At 55.2% G+C, this 21,082-nt stretch overlaps 4 protein-coding genes across 4 annotated transcripts in view; 3 read left to right on the top strand and 1 right to left on the bottom strand.

Annotated features, from left to right (window-relative positions):
- NXN (nucleoredoxin) overlaps positions 1–6,818 on the top strand; it is a 54,493-nt gene extending 47,675 nt beyond the window's left edge. The window contains exons 6-8 of the mRNA XM_052804668.1: positions 79–258; positions 2,951–3,075; positions 5,654–6,818. Coding sequence (XP_052660628.1) covers positions 79–258; positions 2,951–3,075; positions 5,654–5,836 — 488 coding nt within the window. The 3' untranslated portion in view covers positions 5,837–6,818. The remainder of the gene's footprint in view (positions 1–78; positions 259–2,950; positions 3,076–5,653) is intronic.
- Positions 6,819–9,154: 2,336 nt separating this feature from the next.
- Positions 9,155–11,444, bottom strand: MRM3 (mitochondrial rRNA methyltransferase 3). Its single transcript, XM_052804669.1, has 4 exons — positions 11,152–11,444; positions 10,590–10,834; positions 10,008–10,175; positions 9,155–9,812 (listed from the first exon to the last, which is right to left on the bottom strand). Exons 1-4 carry the CDS (start codon positions 11,427–11,429, stop codon positions 9,250–9,252), a joined length of 1,254 nt encoding a protein of 417 aa, XP_052660629.1. The 5' UTR covers positions 11,430–11,444; the 3' UTR covers positions 9,155–9,249.
- Positions 11,443–16,857, top strand: GLOD4 (glyoxalase domain containing 4). The gene is made up of 9 exons (XM_052804679.1): positions 11,443–11,574; positions 11,817–11,866; positions 12,576–12,696; positions 13,500–13,644; positions 13,852–13,988; positions 14,326–14,412; positions 14,656–14,769; positions 14,857–14,943; positions 15,537–16,857. The coding sequence occupies exons 1-9, from the start codon at positions 11,485–11,487 to the stop codon at positions 15,600–15,602; spliced, it is 897 nt and encodes a 298-aa protein (XP_052660639.1). The 5' UTR covers positions 11,443–11,484; the 3' UTR covers positions 15,603–16,857.
- A 143-nt stretch (positions 16,858–17,000) lies between these two features.
- GEMIN4 (gem nuclear organelle associated protein 4) lies at positions 17,001–20,465 on the top strand. Its single transcript, XM_052804659.1, has 2 exons — positions 17,001–17,054; positions 17,152–20,465. The coding sequence occupies exons 1-2, from the start codon at positions 17,045–17,047 to the stop codon at positions 20,352–20,354; spliced, it is 3,213 nt and encodes a 1,070-aa protein (XP_052660619.1). The 5' UTR covers positions 17,001–17,044; the 3' UTR covers positions 20,355–20,465.
- The last annotated feature ends 617 nt before the right edge of the window (positions 20,466–21,082 follow it).

Genomic DNA, 21,082 nt, shown 5'->3' with positions numbered 1-21,082 from the left:
AAAAGGCCTTTCTCCCCACGCCCTGTCACTGGCCATTTCACGCTTTGGCTGATCCCCCCTGTTTATCTTCCATCGCAGGCATCCCGACTCTCATCGTCCTGGACTCCAAGGGAGACGTGATCACGCGGCAGGGGCGAGTGGAGGTGCTGAATGATGTTGAATGCCGCGAGTTCCCCTGGCACCCCAAGCCTGTGCTGGAGCTGACGGACTCCAACGCTGTGCAGCTGAATGAGGGCCCCTGCCTTGTTCTCTTTGTAGGTATGGAGCATCACTGCTTTGAAAGCAGAGCCTGTGCTTGGGAAGGGGGCTGGGCTACCTGCCAGCTCAGCTAGAGCTGGCCACGGGGCTGAGAACCTGCCTCTGGTGGTGACAGTGTCCGTGGGAAGGGACATCAACCCGTTTCCATCACGGAGAGCAGTGCTACATGCTCACATGTACCGAGAGGCTATGAGGAGAGAGAGTTCCCCGTGGAGTCCCCTCAGGGGATTCAAGGGGGCTGACAGACTTGGAGCCTTGCCTGTACCAGAGAAATGGGCTGCTGCAGCTCACAGGGGTTTGCCAGAGCCTGTCTGTGCCCATGGGTCTCCCGCAGCACCCACCCAGCGACCTGAGGGATGCAATGGAGTAGTGATTTGCAGTGGAGAGGAGCTGTCATATCAAAGATGCTTTAGTGGCAGCTATGGAGAGGAATGCTAATTAGGTGTTGGGGAGTATGAGAAATACACTGTCACAGCCAGTGGTGGTGGAGATGGGAAAAACCTTTCTGGAGCAGAGACTTCAGGCACATGTGATGTTCCAGAGGAGGCAGAGGAAGCGTCTCTGGGAGGGACTACAGCTCTGTGCTGGAAACTACAGCTTGGGGCTTGAATCCCTGGGCTGAGCGGGGCCTTGACAGTCAGAGGAGCCTCTTTTGTGCTCTGCTGGTCCTTGGGTATTCCGCCTGTGGGGCACTGGCTGTAAGACAGGGCAGGCTTTTACCCAAAGTTCCTGTCCCTCTTCCACTGCTAACCCACATGTGAAGCTCTGCTGCAGTTGGAAACAGCCCTAGAGCTCATCTGAAGCACAGCTGGCTCGTTCCTCATCGCTCTTCTGCCAGCAACAGACGGTTAAATCAGGCGAGGGCCATGGCCGGGATGAGCTGTGCTGCAGGCTGAGCCCCAGCAGGGCTGGGGAGGGGGGTGGAGGGTTGCGTATAGCATCCTGGGGAGCGAGCCGAGGGGTCCTGGGCTCTCCAGGGGAGCGTGGCTGTCCCTTGAGTGCTCTGTGGAGCTGCGGTGGGGGTTTGCTGAAGAAGCCCCCCTTGTCCCGAGCCTGCCGGTGATGTGCGAGGAGCCTGGCCCAGGGCAGGGCTTGTGTCCCGCTTCCTCACGTGGCCTTTGTGAGCAGCACACCCTTCTCTGCAGCGCTGATAACATGGCTCTCACTCTTTCCCTTCTTCCCTTTCAGATTTCCTTTTGACCCTGATTATTTATTCAGCATAGCCCAGCAGGGGATGTGAGCACAGAGCCAAAAATACTCTCCTCGTGTGGGGAGGACCGGCTGGCCATGCTGAGCGTGATTGATTGGGGCCAGCGCTGCAGGCCTCTGGAAAGAATTATTTTTATCTTGCTCTGAGCAAAGTTTTTCTATCACCTTGCTGCAAACAGTGCTCTCCGGCTGGCGGCTGGGGCTCTCGCTTGTTGCTGAGGGGATGTGCAGCCTTGCTGAAACCTGCCAGCGATGCGCTGGGGTGGAGATGAAGCTGGTGCTGCACCAAGGCAGGCACTGGGGACGGGGGCTCCTGGTCAGCTGATGTCCTGCTGGGAGACCCCCTCCAGCAGACCGGTCCTGCGCCATGCAGGCAGCAGCACCGCCAGGAGAAGGCAGCTACAGAAGAAAGCAGGCTTAGCAAGAGCTGGTTGTGAATAAATCCCAACCGCTCTACATCCACCCCTGGAGAGTTTAGGGCTAGGTTAGCCAGAGTGTGCAGGGCTGCCTGGAGTACTGCCAGCAGCGGTTGTTTGTAGAAGAATCAATCCCTGCAGACACCCCACAAATCTACGTATTTATCACTGTTGTGCACGTAGCACAGACCCCAAAATGCAGCATGCAGTGTCTCTGGCATCCCCTGCTTTGGTTGAAGAAGCCAGAGAGGAGGGCAAGGAAATGTGGAGTGAGGGCAGAGAGTGCTTTGGGTGTGCCTGTCCCAGCCTGGGGCTGGACTGGTCGTGCTGGGTGGTTACATTAGGGACCACGAGAGCTGCAGGAGCGGCGTGCGACCTGGAGACCAGGGCCCTCTCTTCTGCCTTCTTACTTTTTTTTTTTTTTTTTTTTTAAATGCCAGAAGTTGTCCCCGAATTGAAATCATTTCATCTCGATGCTGCTCAAGGACGCAGTCTCTCCTCTTTCCAGCTCAGTATTTGAACTTCAGTGGTGGCTGGCGTTTGATTGATGTTGCCATCTCTTTCTACTCTACCTCTGTCAAATCAAAGCTGCCTTCACAGTGCTGCTGCCGTGGAGACTCGAGCGGAAAAGCTGCTGAGCAGCCGTCCCAAGGCGGAGGGATGGTGGGTGGTGGGCAGGGGTGGCAGGCAGCCTCAGATCAGTGCGCTCTTTTGGTCTTCAAAACATGCCAACACTTCTCAAACTGCAAAGCAGCTTTTTTGCGCCTGTTTGTCCCTGCGCTTCAGCAACAGCACCAGGGAGTCAGCAGTGAAGTATTTGGGGAGCAGGAGCTGCTCTTCTGTTATGTGTTTCCCTGTCTCACATGAAAAGCACATTTCAGCTGCTCCCTAATTGCTACAGAGCCGTGCAGCTTTGAAGTTTGCGCTGCGCATCCGGGCTCCGGTTTCCTGCGTGGTGGTGCTGTGGGATAGAGCTACCAGCACCCAGCCACTTTCCATCTGTTTGATCCTAACCTCCTTTTTGCCTTGCCTCTTTTGTTTTGTCTCCCCACCTCTGTGCCCTGCAGATTCAGAGGATGACGGAGAGTCGGAGGCAGCAAAACAACTGATTCAGCCCATAGCTGAAAAAATCATCGCCAAGTACAAAGCCAAAGAGGAGGAGGCACCGTTGCTCTTCTTCGTGGCAGGCGAGGTAAGTGGGAAGAGAGCGCAGGGCTGCATCCTGCTGTGTCTTTGTACGAGGACTGAGCTGGGTTGGCTACTGCTGTTGCCATTATTCAGGTGGGTAAACTGAGGCACGGAGCTACTGCAGCTGGTCAGGGACCATGGAGCAAAACCAGACCTGAGTTCTGGCTCAGTCCCCTGCTCTCATTGCTGGATATTACTTCTGGCAAAGGGGTCCCAGCCACATTTGCTCAGAGGTGGAAAAGCCTGATGGCAGGTGAGGGAGCTGCTGGGGATGGGTAGAGTGGGGCTGGAGGAGGTAGGAGGGAGCGGGAGCCGCCACACTGGGGCTGCCAGCCCCACACTGCACTGCCCGCTGCCCCCTTGAACCCTGAGGCTCTGCAGGCAGGAAAGCTGGCTGGGCAGAGGGAGAGGAGCCAGGGTTTGGCTTTCAGCCTGGCCCAGCCGGCGCTGCCCTCCTTGCTGAAGTGCTGCTGCCTTCCTTCCCGTGCTGGGAGGAGGCCAGGGACCAGAGCTCCAGCCTCTTCCCTAAGAGGTGCATGCAGGAGGCAGCCCTGATCCTGCCGGCTGGGCCTGTTTCTGTGCTGTGCGGGTGATGCCGGACAAAACCACCCCTGGGAAGTGGTTAGGGGCCGCTCGGGGAGCAGCAGGGCGACAAAGGGCTTTGCTCCAGCTGCTGGCCACAGCACCAGCGTCCCAGCTCCACTCTGCCCTGCCCTGGGGCTCAGCTGGGCACGTCACCCTGTGAAACGAGGGCTGTGTCCTGAGCTGGCCACACTGTTGGTGACTGGGCTGCTATTTGGGGCATGTGCAGGCTGCAGTGCTTAGAGCCAGGGATCTGCTGGAGAAAATGGGAAATGCGGAAATGGGGCTTCTGGCCTCCCTTTCCCCCACGCAGCCACTTCACGCTGCTGCAGGCTTGCAAACGAGGGAGGTTTTGTGTAAGGGTCAAAAAAGCTCCCGCCCCTCCCCAGGCTTGCAGTTCCCCTCCCGAGGTGCTGCTCAGGGCCTGGGCAGGTGGCAGCTGCTGTGCGGCCGTGCGCCTGCTCCGTCCCTCCACGCTCACGTCACAGCCGCAGCGTGCCGTGAGCGGGGCCCTCCCGAGCCGCCCTGCGCACAAAAGGGTCCCCACTGCCACACCCTGGCCCCCCCCTGCCAGGCGAGCCCCCGCCACCCGCCTCCCACAGCCCCATCGGTCCCCTCTGGGCAGGCGCTCCCGCTCCCACCGCTATAACGGGTCTCCAAGCATCCCAGCTCAGCCCCGTGCCCCTGAATAAGCCCCTTGTTGGAAAGGCTATTTTGGGAGGGTCTGGGACCTGCCCCCCTCCCCCAGAGCCTGCAAAGCGTTTTCCTCCTGCTCGCCGGCTGTAGCTGAAACATTGCCGCTATTCATCCAGTTCCCGACGTCCCTGCGGCAGCCGGGCCGAAGAATGGGGAGCGTCCGGCACGTCCCATTCATCCGTCACCTCAATAGCCGGGAGCGCTGGCCCTGGGTCTCTGCTGGCCCCCATGCACAAAGCAACCTGGCCACGGCCGGAGCAGGCGCCTCCCATTCCTCTCCCAGTGCCGTCTGGGCTGGTTTTGCTTTTATTAAAAACGATTTTTGGTCCCTTTGTGGCAATCCGATAAAGGACGAAGCATCCCGACACCTTGGCTGGGAGGTGGGAAGGGCAGGGGGTGGCCGAGCACCCCAGCCCCGCTCACCCTTCCCCACCACGTGGTCCGGCTGCGCCAGAAACCCCTGCAATGGAAGGGGAGGCGCGACAGGAGTTACCCTGCCGGCTGCCGCCACGTGCTGCAGAGCCACCAGCCGCTCACCAGATTGATTCATTTCTATTACTGCCCTTGGAAAGGGGCTCGGAGCAACGCCCCGTTTCGGCTGCTGCACATCACGGGCTTGGCTGGGAGCGGGGGATGAATGGCCCCAGCGCCGGCTTCTGCATTGCACAGCCCGGGCAGAGACAAATTCTTTCCTTTGCCTTAGAGCTGTGCTGTGCCTGGCTGAAGGGAGGGCAGCCTGCTCCTGCTGCAAGCAGCCTGCTGCTAGGGAGCCCTGCGGCTTTTGCGCGTGCCCTCAGATGCTTGGACATGCTGGTGGGGTCTCGGCGTTGGCTCAAAAGCACAGGTCTTCATCCCATTCCTGTTTTGGACCTGGTTTGCTCCGGGTGTGCCCCTGGCTCCCTTCAGCATCCACCCCGGTGAGCGGTGAGGCTGTGGCTGTGCTGGTAGAGGGCTGGCGACCCCCCGCATTGCCCCCAACTCCTGCCCTAGAGACTCCAGGGTGGCCCAGGGTGGCAGGTCTGGGGGTGCTGGGAGCTGTGCCCTGTGCGGAAAGGGTTGGAGGAGTGTGTGGTCCCATCCCACCCTGGGATAAATCAGTCCAGTTTGGTTTTGACACAAACCACAGGCAGAGCAGGCAGCAAGGCAGGTGCTGCCTGCTGCGCTTACAGTCCTGCAATGCTGGTGCAAGGCCCAAGCGCTCGGGAGGTATTTGTGGGCTGGACCACGGTGTGGAAGCAGGAAACTGCTCCTGCTTGTCCTGGCTCTGCTGATGGCTCCTCTCTCCCTCTCGTTTTGGCCTTCAGGACGACATGACCGACTCCCTGCGGGATTACACCAACCTGCCCGAGGCTGCGCCCTTGCTTACCATCCTGGACATGTCGGCCCGGGCCAAGTATGTGATGGATGTGGAGGAGATCACACCTGAGATCGTGGAAGCCTTTGTCAGCGACTTTCTAGCAGACAAGCTAAAACCCGAGCCCATCTAAGGGAGCTTCTGCACCAACGGACGTTATTTAAAACTAGGTCTCTCTTCCGCTGCTCGTGGATTCTCCAGCGTGTCTTCACGCCCGACCCAGTATCCAACCTTCTTGTGGTGCCTTGTTTTACGCAGTGAATCCTTCTCCTAAGCAAACTCCTTGAGATGCACTTTCAGCAGGGAGTCGTTGGCGTTTGGAGACTTCGCTTGTGCTTCATGGTGATATATTCTCTAATAACCAGGCCAGAACTGTTACCATATCGTTATTTTATACACGGCACTAGCTAGCAGGCAAATCTTTTTGCATGGTGTTCTTCCCAACGTATGCATCAGGCAGTGGATGGGGTTCTTGGGGCTATTTTCTTCTCCTTCTCCCCCTTTTTTCCTTTCCTACCACCCCTGCTGACTAAATGACTTTAAGGAAGCAATAAGGAAACTGTCCCATTTGCCCCACGCCCATCCTCCTTTCCCACCTGAGTACCAGTGCCCTGACGAGGCCGAGACAAAGTCTTAACTGCTGACAACCTCTGAAAGACCACAGTGCAGCCGAGCTCTTCCTCCTGGGGGTGAGACCTTTCTGGGTGGGTTTCCCACCTCCCACCCCAAGCACCGACAGCCTTAGGCGGCGCTGGCTGTGCGTTTTGGGGGGTCACCTGCCTGTGATGGGTGGGTATTCCCTCCCTCCCTCTCTGAGCCAGGAGGAGGACCACCACCAGGCTGCCCTCTCGTCTCTCCCTTGTGCTCTCCCCATCCCTTCTTGCCCCTCTCTCTGGTATGAATTGTCCTCTCCCCTCTATGTTAGTTGGTTGAGCTGTTTTTCGTAGGTGTGTCCCAAACCCAGCGTTAATGGTGCTGTTCTTTAAAAGATAACCAAAAAAACCCAACAAAAAAAATCCCTCCTTAACCCAAGCAGCACAGCCGAGCCCCCGAAAAGTGACATTGTAAAAACTGTACATGGTGATTGGAACTTTGTAATAAAACTGTTATAATAACCTCGTCCCCAGAGGTGCCGATTGCCGCGTCCCGCTGTTGGGGTGAGGGATCCTGCGCGGGACCCCAGTCAGACCCCATGGGTAGGTGTCAGTGCCGGCAGCTCCCAGCGCTGCGGCGGCTGAGCCGGGATCGTGTGTTCCCCCCCTGGGCTAGCGCAGCCCCCGCCTGTGCCTGGCTCGTCCTGCAGTCAAGTCGGGTTGGTGCCCAGCACAGCCCCTCTTCCCCAGGCAAGAAGGAGCCGTTTGGCAGCGGCTGCGATGGTTTCTGCCAGCGTCCCCGGGAGGGTGGCATCCTGGAGGCGTGCGCTGAATAGTGGGTGTTGTGGAAGCCACTGCTTTTTTTCCCTTTCAGCTCGCTAGTCAGCGATGGTGGGATTATGGCCTCACCCCTTTTTTCGCTGCTGCAGCAACCTACCCTGGTAGGAGCTGCAAAAAGCCGACAGCTCACCACGGCAGAAACAGTGTATTTCGGAGTTTCTCGCGTTCAGTGGTGATTAACTTGACTGGTGAGCTGTCAGAGGAGCAGTGGTGCTGCCCGGCTCGCGGGTCCCTGAGCCAGGGAGGGCAGGAGCAGCTGGAGGAGGCTGCGTGTGGCTGGGCCACGGGCAGGAGCTGGCCCAAGCATGATGGCAACAGCACAGCAGGGTTGGGAGCCACAGCTTGCTGCACCTCCCTGGGCGTAGGGCTGTGAGCAACCTACCCTGAATTAACCCTAAATTAACTCATATCCCCTTTACGTGGAGATTTTTGAGGAAATAACCCTTTCCAGTGAGCTACCCTCCACCACAGGGTTAGGGGCTCCTGCAGCGAGCTGTGTGGGTCTGGACTTAAGCTGGTGGAAGAGGCTGAGCAGCAGTGTTGCCTCCAGCGCACGCTGCCTGTGTTCAGCAGGTGCCTGCTGGTTTGGGGGCAATCCCGATGGGTTTGTGGTTTGAAAGACCGCAGGGTCTGTAGCATTTGGTCATGCAGCAGCGGCTGATGTGAGAGAGGGAGAACCTGTATTCCCCTCCGGACGTTGTGGTTCGGGCTCCCAGCGAGGCCGTGAGCTCAGCACTGCCATAGCTGCTTAGTAGGAACTGGAGCGAGGCATCAATTTTCTGCCTGAGAATTGGGTCGTTTGGGGTCAATTTGATGAGATGAGAGCTGGAACTGGGCTCTGGAGATGGAATTGCTCGGCTGGAGCAGTTTCAGGCTGGAGGCAATGCCCCTGTCTGACAACATACCACACACCCAGCCTGGGCAGTGCTGCATGCCACTCGGATATGAGGGCTCAGGCATGGAAGGAGCTGAATTTCCATCTCTGGGTATTTCTCGAGCAGACAATATAACAGATTTCAACGTGGTAACAGGAAACCAGAGCCAGCAGAGCGGGCTGGTGGCAAGTAGCTGGTTGTGCGACTGCCAGCCAGCACAGAGGAGGCATTTTTAAATGCACAGCAAGCCAGGTGGCAGCCAGCGCTGTCGCAGAAGCCATCCATCAACACGCAGCTGCCAGCAATGCCGAGAGCCTTGTGCAGCCTGGGTGGGAGCCTCCAGCGTGACCAGGGCTGTGTGGCATGTCCCAGATCCAGAGGTGGGTTGCTACAAGTAGAGTTGTTGCCCTTGGGGAGGCATAGACAGGCCCCGGGGTCTCCTTCCCTGGGGCCCAGCGCCCATTCCCCTCCAAGGGACGGCCACAGTGAGCAGCAGTACCGACAGCTCCTTTTCCACCCTTCCCCTCCCTCATTCATAATTCATCCGTGCTGAGGCCCAGCTGCTGGAGCGAGCAGTGCCCAGGCGGCTGTGCAGGGACAGACCCCACCGCCTCCCGGCAGCAGCACGGTTGCGAGTGCCAGAGCTCGGACACCCCGCACCGCAACCAGCCCCAGGGCCAGCCTGGCATGCAGCAGGCACCCACGGCAAGGTTTGGTGTGCTGCTCTCATCGCTTGTTAGAGCACGGGGTTTGGGTAAGCACAGGTAGGACCCATTCAGGTGGCCGCCATTTGGCCTTTCTGTCCCCAAAAACCACTAGCAGCAGCCAGGCTGCACAGCCTGGAGCTGTGAGAGGAAGGACACGCCGTCAGCAGCATCCTGGCTGGACCAGCACAAACGCTGCCGCAGCAGCTGCGCCCTGACCCCGCAGTGAGGGATCCGAGGCCTCCCCAGATCTGCTGGGTGAGAGAGTGAGAAAAGCCAGGCAGCAGGGAGCTGGCTGCCGGCAAGGCGAGGGCTCCCACCCCGTCGGCCTTTCCCTTCTCACTAGCATCACCGTGCGGCCGGAGCGCCTGCAGGCTTGCCTGGGAGTCACACACTCACCCAGGCACAGCTCCAACACTGCCAGACTGTTTAATACTCATTTACTGCAAACCAAACAGCCTGAGCCGCTCTTTTATTAACTCTACAGCGTGCCAGAGGGAAGAGATGCTTCTTCAGCACCCAAACCTCAGCCATTTAGCCCACTACAGGGAACTTCTGCCTTTCGTCTTCTTGCTTGTGCCTCCGCAGCAACTGTCTCTTCCCCTCAAACAGCACAATGCCAGCAGCGATAGCGGAGTTCAAGCTGTCCACACCTGGCACCACAGGAACGACCAGTCTCTTCCCCCCCGTGCTGGCTGCAAGGTGAAGCGCGTCTGGACTCAGACCGTGGGTCTCCCCGCCGATCACCACTGCCACTGGAGTCTGCATCCAGTTCTCATAGTAATACTGCGTGGCCAGCTCTGGGACGCAGACATCCGCTGCTTCCTCCTCATCCTCAGGCTCAGGAGCAGCCTTGGGTTTGGATTTCACAGGAGCCTTCGGGTTGCCAGGAGCAGAGCCAGCCCTTCCAGCTCCCCCCAGCACAGACGTGGCCTCAGCCTGAGCACCTGGCTCTTTGTTGTCGGCCACGCAGACCTGGATGCCGGCAGGAAGGTTGCTGGGAACAGATTCCCAGTCCAGGTTAGCAACGACGGGCAGACGGAAGTGAGCCCCCATGCCTGCACGGAGCACCTTTGGCTCCCACAGATCCACACAGCCTGAGACAGAAAGGAGGAAAACAGCGACAGTGCAGCAGCTCTGAGAAAGACGGATTCAGTAGCTGCTGCCCACAGCAGTGTGCCAGGCACTGCTTACGAACCCTTGAGAACAACATCTTCAAGCACCTCTTATTCCCTGACTTACCCCCAAATTACTCAAATTAAACTTTTTTTTCCCCAGGAAAAGACCCTTACCTTTGGTGAGCAGCACTTTCTCACAGCCTGCTCCTGCTGCAGATCTCAGAATAGTCCCCAGGTTTCCCGGATCTCGGATATTGTCGCAGATGAGGAGCAGTGGCAAGGAGCTGGTTAGCTGAGCGGCAGGGTAAGACATCTTGGCATGGTCGGGCTTGGAAAAGATCCCTGAGGAGACAAAAGTGCTGACAGGCTTCTGACTAACACACCCCAAGGAGAGGGCTGTCTCTCATGTAGTTGGCCCAAATTTCACTAAAGAGGTGCTGGAGAAAGCATTAGGAAAAGCACTGCTGAAGAGAAGCTTGAGAAGAGTTTCTCACTTGACAAGGAGAACTACTTCCCAGCAGAGCTGGAGCAACGTGCTATTAAAAATGAGCGTTAGCACCTTCAGTGCACTCTAGGAGCCACTTTCACAGTTACCACAGCAGGCCAAATAAATGGGAATTCTCTCAAATTATGCCACTCTTGACACACTGCCAGAATGTCTAGGGGAAGGTTATGAAGAGAGAGTCATTATTCACTTACTAAGTGTGAAATAAGTTTCTCTTTGAGCAGCGCTGTGACTGTTTCCAAGGCACTTACCTATAAGCCCCTGAGGAGTTACGACGTCAGACCAGCTCTTAATGTCTTCAAATTTCACCTTAACTAAGTTGGCTCGTTTTAGCTCTGCCTCGGGCAGCTCCTTCAGGTGCCCCACGGTGCTGAAGAAGAGAGTCTGCAGCGCAGCTCCTGCCTCCAGGGCATCCTTGATCAGCCTGTGACCCTCCAGCAGAACCTTCCCGTGATGATCCCGAAACTTCTTCGACTTGGCGATAGTCACCACTTTTCTGCGGAGAAGTTAATGGGAGAAAACAGCCGTGACGCTATCACCACCTTCAGTCTGACGTTTGCTGGAGAATTTCACTCAGAAGTCGTGTGTCCCCCCCACCCCTGGTATCTTTAGACCGGCTGTAACTGGCGTGGCCGTGTCAGTCTCTACCCAAAACCCCTGAGGGTCGGAATTTGCCTCAAATTCTGCAGATGGGACAGCGGGCAGCTCGGGGGGGGGGGGGGGGGCCCTCAGAGCGGGGCGTCCCCCCAGCCCCGAGCTCGGTGGACCCCAACTTCCACCCCCCCCGGGTGATGCCCGCGGGCCGCGCCTCACCCCAGCCTCCTGTCACCGGGCGCCGCCTTCTCGTACCACAGCCCCGGCCTGGCCGAGCTCCGCTCCACCGCTGCCGGCGGCGGCGGAGGAGGAGGGGGCCGCTCCCGGGGTCTCTGCTGCTCCCCGGCCGCCGCGCCCCGCTCCTTCCGCGGCGGCAGCACCCGCACCGGGCTCCGCCGCAGCGCCCGCACCCCTCGCCGCCCCACCGCTTCCCCCGGCCGGCCGGGCCTCAACAACGAACGACCCCAACCCCTCGCCAATTTCCCCACCGCCGCCATTTTGCGGTGTCACCGCCGAGGCGCCGGGCGCGCCGCGTGACGTCAGCGCTCCGCCATGGCGGCTCGGCGGGCGCTGCACTTCGTCTTCAAAGTGGGCGACCGCGGCCGGACCGCCCGCTTCTACCGCGACCTGCTGGGCATGAGCGTGAGCGGAGCGGCGGGCCGGGGAGGGGGGGAAGATGGCGGGGGGGGGGGGGGAGATGGCGGGAGGCGGGGGTTGTCGCCCACCTCAGCCGCGGGGCTGAGGGAGAACGGGGGCTTCTCCGCTGGGCCGCTTCCCCCGGCCTCCCTCGTCGGCGGCTCTTTAAGCCTGGGTGACGACTGCTGAGGTGACGAGAGGGGTACGCGCCTTCTGGGTGCTGACCTCATTCTCGCCCGATTCCTAAGGTGCTGAGGCACGAGGAGTTCGAGGAGGGCTGCAAGGCCAGCTGCAACGGGTGAGTGGTGTCCCTGGGGCCTGCCCGGGCCTCTATGTCTCATAAATCTGCCGCTGGTTTATAGGTAAAACATGTTTTTTTAAATGGTTTTTTTGAAGTAATTCCCGTGGAATCAACAGCTCCCCTTTTTGTGTAGGTATGGCGTTGACATTGAAACGCGAGCGTTGCTGTATTGCGCCTGTAGACTGATACTGAACTTCGTAAAATTCTTTCTAAACTTTCCCGGAATTACAGTCAGTTACACCGGCTTTTTTGCAGACACGGGGCTGTCTGGGGTCTTGAGTTAAAAATCTCTCTTGGTAGCCCCAAAGGCTTTTGTCTTTCTTCACGAATGAAAGAAATCTTACAATCGAGTGCCCAACCGCTTTTTCCTACTTTGCAATAAGGAAGCGCTCATATAATTCCAGCTAATGAGCGGCTTGTGCTCTTAACATGCGAGCTGTTAAGAAGGAGGTGGAATTGCTTTCTGTTGCGTGGTTGTGAATGACAGCCTGAGGTCAAAACTACCGACCAAGGGGATGCCGGTCTGCTGTGTGCTGAGCTGCGATGAGAATTCTCTACAGGTATCAGCTCCTACTTGGTGGGAGGTTACTGGATTACCTGTGCTGTTTGTTTACTATAGAAATGCAATTCTTCCTTGAAACGCTAATACTTGCAGTCCTTGATGTTTATTTCTAATACTCATGACAACTAAATCTGGATGTTCCAGCCCTTATGATGGCAAATGGAGCAAAACGATGGTGGGCTACGGGCCAGAAGACAATCACTTTGTTGCAGAATTGACTTACAATTATGGTATTGGAGAATATCGCCTGGGCAATGACTTTCTGGTAAGTACCACACTTAGCAGCAAAATCTTTCTTCTTAAGATAAGCTTTTTTATTTTTACAATGAGGATATAGCTTGTACCAGTTGCTTTTTTACGCTGTTTGGTTCCTTAAACACTTTTTATTCTTGCTTTTGTAGTTGTTTCCAAGTTGGAAGAGCAGGAGCTAGTGCTCGCTTAAGATCCAGGAAATGCTTCCTTGAGCACCTTCCAACTCAGTTGCTGTGTGTGTAGGACAGCTGGTATTTGCTGGCAGATCTAATGTGGAACGGTTAGCTAAGAAGGATCTTGCTGTAGGAAAATGCTCTTTTATTTGTTACTACTTATTTCTTTGTTATTTACTAGCTGACAGCCAATGAAGATCTCTTGTTTCATCTATGAATACGTGTAATGTGTTTGCTTGTTGTTTCCCATGAGCTAATATTCTTCCCCTGGTTTGCGGGGTGTCAGGGAACAGCCGCTTGGAGCCACAGATGTCTGCCTAACCTGGTAGAACAGTTAGGAACTCGGTTTTCTGCTTCTGTACAATGCGTTGAATCAGAGTTTTAAATTCTTTTTGCTTTTCGTTTCCCTTTGTTGTGAAAGAAGGGTAGATTAATGCATTCCAAATATATGCGGGATGCGCAGTAAGTCTAAGCTTATTTTATAGGAGCAAGGTACCTGGTTCTCAGGAGATCATATGGTCCATCTGTTACAAAAAGTAATCTCGTTTGTTTCTGGTCATTTGTAGAGGCAGACTCTTGAAAGGTAGGAATTACACACCATCCACCCTGTGAATTTTGTGTGTGTCTGTTCTGTTCTCACTAGGGCTTAACACTTGTGTCCAGCCAGGCTGTGAGCAATGCTAAGAAGATGGGGTGGCCCCTCAAAGAAGTCACAACTGGTATTTTTGAAGCTGAAGCCCCAGGGGGATACAAGTTCTGCTTGGAAGACAAGGAACAGCTCAAGCAAGGTGAAACTTACACACTCGCTCTTACTGTTGTTCAAACCAGATCTATGAGTGGGATATTAGAATGGGCTGTGCATTTGTCTCGACAGCATTTTACGAGACAGAGCGTGTTTTTGTTCTTTCTTTGTTACTTTCCTTGTCAAGAATGTACATCTGAGTTTAAAACTACCATGTACTTGTAACTAATTTCAAATTATTGCAATCTTATAGATCCTGTGCTAAAGGTAACCTTGGGTGTCTCCGATCTGCAGAAGTCTGTTAACTACTGGTCTGATTTGCTTGGGATGAAAATATATGAGAAGGATGAGGAAAAACAAAGAGTTTTGCTAGGCTATGCGGATAACCAGGTTAGTCCTTAGAAAACTTTCCGGTTCTGGTCTTTTAAGAGTTGCGTCTCATCATAGAAACCTCTCATTTCGTGAGAACAAATCTTAAAGGGAAAAAAACCTCTTAATTAAAGCAACTGTGCACTTAATTCTGTGCATGTTAATTAAAGCTTGCGTACACTTAACTGCATTTTTAAAAAAAAAAAAAAAAAGCTGTGGTTTGCTCTGGTAATTCTGGCTTGTTGGGAAATACGCGTATGGGTGATGTTGAAATCATCCACATCTGTGAAAAGCCGGAGCGCATGTAGCACTGGGAACAGCGTCCTTGCAAGTCGGGCTTTCTTTTTTCCTCTTTCAGTGTAAGTTGGAGTTGAAGACGGTTGGAGGAGCGGTGGATCACGGGACAGCGTTTGGGCGGATTGCTTTCTCCTGTGCAAAGGAAGAGGTAACGATCACATTTCCCTTACCTCTTTTGTTACCCAGAGCTGACTAGTGGGAAGTTAATTTCTAGTATTAGCAAAATATCTCAGATGTGAACAAAATAATACTGAGCAGATGCTTTGTTTGTATTTCTCGCAGTGGGAATGCAGTGGAGTTGTGGGTAATGGGGGAACTGTGGATGAGAACAGCCTGAATGCATCTGATCTTCATCTGAGTGGGGTTCATTTTTGTGTGTTTTCTGTTTAAGTTGCCAAACATTGAAGCACTGATGAAAAAGGAGAATCAGAAAATTTTAACACCTCTGGTTAGCTTGGACACACCTGGCAAAGCCACAGTGCAAGTGATTATTTTGGCTGATCCTGTGAGTAATATTGAAAATAGTGATTAAATTAAATTTAAATTTCTCTCTGCCATTTATCTAACTTACCTGCTCTTAAACTTGGTGTAGGATGGCCATGAAATCTGTTTTGTGGGAGATGAAGCATTTAGAGATCTGTCCAAGGTGGACCCGAACGGTGACAAATTGTTAGATGATGTAAGTAATGCTGTCTGCACGTTCATTTTCTTCCTGATTACAGATACATGTAGAATCTAATTTTCGTTCCTTGTGGAGTTTTTCTGAGAACGAAATTGTACAGTCTTGCTAATAAAAACAAGTCAGTTTTTAAAGTTCACTTAGCATCCCGGCTAGGGTTTTCCAGCCTCGCTCTTGGGGCAGCTGGGTGGTGGTGTGTCTTGCTGGACACGTCAACAGCACTTTGGTGTAAGTTACTACAGAAAATGATTTGTGAGCTGCAGTAACGTCAGTGCAGCTGGACATCCTCCCAAGGCAGAGGGGCTCTGGTATAGAGCGTGAGCTGTGGGAAGGCTGTGTTTAAACTATCCTGTTTTGCCTTTGCATTACCAGATCATCTATATATTTGCTGCAGCAGAGAACATTGGTTTTCAGTGTGTGTTTTCCTTACTAGTACGTAAAAAATAATTTATCCATCAGAACAGCTTTCCTCCAGATTAGAAAGTGTCCTTGTGATCAGTCTGGGTTTGTGGGGCAGGCTGGTGAGCGTGAGCAGCTGGGCGTCTGGCGACTCGGCTGCTGTTCTGAACATGTTGACACTTTTCTTTGTGCAGGCCATGGCGGCGGACAACAGTGACAAATGGTTTGCTGCGCAGAAAATGAAGAAGGCTTCTGCGTAGCTGGAGAAAAGGACTGGACTGCTCGTTCGTGCCTTGGTTTTCATCTGAGCAAAATGCCAATTCTATGTAGCGTGTTGCATTACCCCTTCCAGTAAGAGGGTGCCGTAGTGTCCTGTGCTGGTCGGGTTTTTTTGATTTAAGCTTGTGTCTCTTACTGCTACTCTGTCGTTTCAAGCAAATAGCATGTTCTCCTTGAAAAAAATTAGGTTGTGCAGTAAGAGCGGGTTGAGCACGTGGCTTCAAAAACAGGGGCCAGCAGTTAAGAGGAAAACCTCATGTTTCTGTCGTCTTGTTATACTTGAAAAAGAGGTTGCTAGATTCATTACATTATCTAATTCTCTACCTAATTGGCTTTAGCCATCCTGGATTTGCAGCTTAGAGAAGAGAATTTCAGGTAGCTGTGGCTGAGAGTATTGCAGGTACCCCACTTCAGTGATGAAGTGTCAGGCCAAAGGGAAGGGCTGCGTACGGAGAACTCGAGCAGGTCAGCTATCATAGTGCATGCCTGTTTATTGGGAACAGCGAAATTACCTTGCTAAAGCATGTGAATATTCTAGTCTGGAACAAACCCTATTTTCATTCCAAGATGTTTCCCCAGCTTTTCTCACTGGGGTCATGTTATTGATGTGGTGGTTTCCACCCCTTACCAAGGAGCCTTCCACATTCCAGGCGGGAGCCGGGGCCGTGCTTCAGGGTGCGTAGCAGCGCTGCGCTGTCTGCTGAGGTGCCGGGAGGCAGCTTGAAATAAGTGTATCACGGTTTTGCAATTAGCTTTTGATGAGAAATTGCCTTTAGAAGTAACAGCTCAGGGTTTAGTCTGTTGGAATGAAGTTGCTCTGCTTTTGCTGGTGGAACAAGGGCTGGGAATACGGGGGGTAATTATCAACATTGTCCACGTCAGGCATGCTGCCTGGTTTGTAACCTTTCTTGATGAAAACCTTAAGTAAGTTTCACAGAGAAAAGGAGGCAAAATCAGCAGCACTGGCAGTCGCCGAGGCACGTCGGCGCTTGTAGCGAATATTCTGAGTTTAAACAGGAAAAATTTCTCGCCGTGATTTTGTTGTTTGAGCTTTTTGCTTCAAGGTCAGCGATGATTTTGAATTGCATACCCATCGAGTTAAGAACATCATGTGTAAACTGCACCCCTGAAACCGGCGCTGCCGCTTGCCGGTGTCACCCTTACACGAATAAAAGTGATTCGGGAGGACGGTTTGAGTGCCTGCCTTCCCGCTGCCCGGCACGGCTTCCCACCGAAGTTTCCTCTCCTTTTTAATTGGGTTCTCTCCATTTTCGTGCACGCAAATTAATCACGGGAAGGGGACCGGGGGTGGCGGGCAGGCGGCGGCGCTACCGCCGGGCCGCCAGGGGGCGCTGCGGGCGGGGGTGGGGCTGCGGGCGCTGACGTCAGAGCGCGCCACCCGCCGGTGGGTCACGCCGCCGCCATGGAGCCCGGTGGGTGCGGGTCGGGGAGGGGGGAGCAACGGGGACCGGGGCCGGGGGGGGGGGGGGGGGGGTTGGACCGGTCCGAGGTAACGGTGTCTCCGCGCAGGACCGTGGGGCGTGTGCGAGGAGATGGCCATCCTGCACGGCGGGTTCCTGCTGGCCGCCCGGCTGACCCAGCCGCGGCCGCTGCGGGAGTTGCGCAAAACCGACTGGCCACGCGTGGGACCCCCCATCACCGACGCCCTGGGGGAGATCGGGGCCCGCTGCCCTTCGCCGCTGCAGCACAGCCTTTGGAAGAAGGAAGCCGTGGCCATCGTCTGGGCTAAAGTCCTGCTGCCGGGCCCGCCGGCCGCCTCGCTGGACCAGGGATGGAAGGAGGACGACTTCTTCTCTGTGGGCAGGATGATCCCCGACGTTAATCACACCGTCCTCTTCGAGCTGGTCAAGGCTCTCGGCGTGCCCCGGCTCTTCGTGGAGCTGCTGCTGGCGCTGCCTCGGGATTTGCGGTGGAGCCAGCTGGAGCACTTGGTGGAGTACATCGCCAGTGAGACGTCCCCGTCGGACATCAGGTTCTTCTTGGACGTGTGGTGGGAGGTGATGAAACACAAGGAGGGACGGGAGGACGCAACAGTCTCTGCGTTCAGTGCTCTCATCCGTCAGCACGGGTGTGAGTCCACTCTGGATGACGGTCTCCAGCCCCCAAAGAGGTTCAAGGGTGACCCTGGCTCTCTGAACAGCTCCCCCGCCGCCACCAGCCTGCTCATGGTCCTGATAGAGGGGTTAAAGCAAACCTACAGGAGCATCGCCCTGCCCCGCATGAGGTGCTATGCCTTGGCCAACCTGGTGGAGCTGCTGTCCGTGTTCACCGAGCTAGAGCCAGAGGGCAGCCCCCTCCCTGTCGCAGAATACCTGGACAAGGTCAGCTCTGTGGTCAGCCTCTGGACCAGCGACACCGAAAGCCAGTTCCACCACAGGGGGCTGGACGAGAAGGTGAAGGAAGCAGAGAGAAGCATGAGCCTCTTGTCTGTGGCCAAGCTCTCTCGTGAGGAGCTCTTTGTTGGCTTGGACTTTCTCTGCAGCTTGTTGCGTGCCTGGGGAGAAGAGCTGCAGGGCACCCTGAACGGCTCTGAGGAGCTGTGCTATGAGAGCTACCGGCTCCTGGACACTCTTACCACCTTTGGGAAGAACCTGGATTGCTTCTCAGAGACTAGAGACCTGGGTGAAGATGAGACACGCGTCGTGTTAGAGCTGACACAGATCACCAAGGACTTTCTTAAGGAGAGCAGTGCCAGCCTGAAGAGCAAGGATTTGGACGCCAGCCTTATGTCTTCAGTTGCCATGACAATCATTGAGCAAAAGCTGGACCGGCATGTGGAGATGTGCTCTGTTTTTGCATCTGAAAAGACCTGGGCCTTTTCGAAGGACTGGGTTGACTGTTTTGTGAAAAACAAAGCTCTGTTCCAGAAACCAGAGCTAGTTTTGAAATTACTGGAGACGCTGGTGAACTTTGCCATGTTCCGCCAAGACAAGGAGGCCCGAGAGCTGCAGATGCAAGTGACCAAAGCCGTCGTAGAGTGTTACACTGAGCTTTCATTAACCGACAAAAACAAAGTGATCTCAGACGTCCTGGCGTCCTGGGGCGGACCAGGTCTGTCCCTGAACTTGCAAGTTGTCATGGAGGGGTTCCAGGAGGATCTGAACGTGACTTTCAACCAGATCACAAAGAGCGTATCTGATGAAGGCCTGGCCAGGGCTGTGGCTTCTGTGGCCAGGCTCACACTGCTGTACCCCGAGGCCACAGTGAAGCAGGTTTGTAATCTTGCTGTAGTCAACCTAGGAGCACACCAGTTCCTCGCGCAAATCCTCTGCTCCTTCCCAGCGCTGAGCTTCCTGGAGACCCACGATGATCCAGGCAGGCCACGCAGCCTGGTGGTGAGGTGTCTGGAGGAGGCAGTATGGGGGAGGCTTTCCACTGCGAGGGAAGAGGAGCAGTTCCTTGAGTTCCTGGCCTTTCTCATGCAGCCAAGTTCAGGCACCCCGCTTGTGTCACCTGCAGAGGTGACCAAAGCCTTCGTCCTTCCGTATTTGAAGTCAAACTCTGCTGAAATTGAGCTGAGCCTGCAGATCCTCAGTAAGGTTTTGGGGATACAGTCCTGTCCAGAAGAGCACTGGATCAAGTCCTGTCACCCGTTCCCACTTCTCCTCAGCCTCTGCAAGCTTCTAGATGGTTACACAAAGTACTGGCATCAGCCTATGGACCAGCTCTTCCCTTCACTGGAGACCAAAGACCTGATACTGAACATCCTCTGCCAGCTCTGTGAGGTGGTAAGACCAGAAACTGTCCCCTCCCCTGAGCTGTGGGTCCAGTCGCTGGCTTGGCTTCACAGGAAGGTGGCATCACTGGACTGGACCGTCGGTCTCCGGCTGAAGAAGCTTTATGGAGACCACTTCAAGAACGAGGTCCCGGCAACGCTGTTCGAGATCTGCACGCTTCCTGAGGACGAGTGGACGTCCCAGCCTTTGCCGGCTTATGGACCGGGCAGCGGGCTCCTGGCATGGATGGAGTGCTGCTGCATGTCCACAGCGCTCAGGGATACGATGCTGACGCTCCTCACGGTCAATGTGGACAACCCTGAAGAAGTGAACCTTTTCAGCAAAGGCTTCCTGGTGGCCCTCATTCAAGTCCTCCCTTGGTGCAGCCACAGCGAATGGAAGAGGCTCGCGCACGTGGTCGAAAACCTGCTGCAGAGGCAAGTCTTGCACGTGCCGTACACGCTGGAGTACGTGCAGTACATGCCCTTGCTCAACCTCCGGCCGTTTGCCTGCTACCTCCAGTTCTCCGTGCTCTTCCTACGGGGCTTCCAGCTCCTCTGCAGCTCCAGCTGTTCCACCTGGCTGCCGGCAAAGGCTTGGCTCCACGTGGTCCAGCTGTACTGCGGCAGCCTGATGGACCTGCTGGGCTCCGTCAAGAGCACCGCGGGGCCACCCTCGCACCCCGCCGAGGACGGGACCTCCACGCAGGAGGTGTCCTTCATCTGCATCCAGATGTTCTGCCACCTGCTGCACGTCGCTGCCATGCTGCCGGAGAAGGGATGCAGCGAGCCGCTGGTGGTGGTGGCGTTGGAGATCCTCTCGCAGTACGAGACGTTCAGCAGCGCTGATACATCCCCCAGCAACACACTGCGGAGAGCCAACGAGAGGCACTTCCTAGAGTCCATCATGGACAATGTCAGTGACGAGGCGCTGCGTGGCACCCTCCTGCAGAAGCTCAGCAAGCTGGGAGCCTGCTCGGCCAGGGAGCCAGCTTGAGAAGCTGGAGAGGGCGACAGAGGAGAGCGCTGACCCTGCCTCAGGGGACCCCTTACATGGAAAGTTGTAAGATCTGTAATAAACCCTATCTATTTTTCTCTTTTGAACTTACTTCGCCCCTCCTGTGTTTTCTTCCAACCTAAGCAGTGAAGGGGCTGTGTAAGAGAGTGGTTGTTCCTACCCATCTTTAAGTTTCCAGCGGGAATAGCTGTGGACACAACTGTTCCTGAGCCGAACTGCTGGTCCTGTGGCTCCAGCCTTGCCTGTTGGCGATCTGGATTTATACAGAGAGCCCAGCAGCCTCTGGCATCAGGGAAATCGTTTCCCTCCGGCTCCCCTGCCGCCAGCCCTCTCCTAGTTGTGGGCAGATTGCTGGGTTCACCATGTGCTGCCAGAGGCTGGGAAGCGAGTCGGGTGAGTTTGGGACAGGCAGGAACCTTTGGAAATACCTCCTGCCCGGAGGTGGGGGTGCAACACTAACCCCGTGTGTTAACACCCCCCACCCAGAAATGAATGGCACATGGGAGAGACATCCAGTGGTGTGACTCAGAAAGGAAATCTTTATTGGTCTCCTGATAGTAAATACGGCAGTGTTAGTGCAAACTGAGATGCCTCATTGGTGGTGGGTTTGTTTTTTTTTTGGTCCTTACGTAAGGCATATTATTTGCAATGAAAACAGTGAGATACAAACATCTGTAACAGGTTGCAAGCGGTTTATAACATCAGCT

This window comes from Harpia harpyja, chromosome 12 (genome assembly GCF_026419915.1).
Source record: "Harpia harpyja isolate bHarHar1 chromosome 12, bHarHar1 primary haplotype, whole genome shotgun sequence".
Lineage (NCBI taxonomy): Eukaryota > Metazoa > Chordata > Aves > Accipitriformes > Accipitridae > Harpia > Harpia harpyja.
This window is presented reverse-complemented; position numbering and strand designations above follow the sequence as displayed.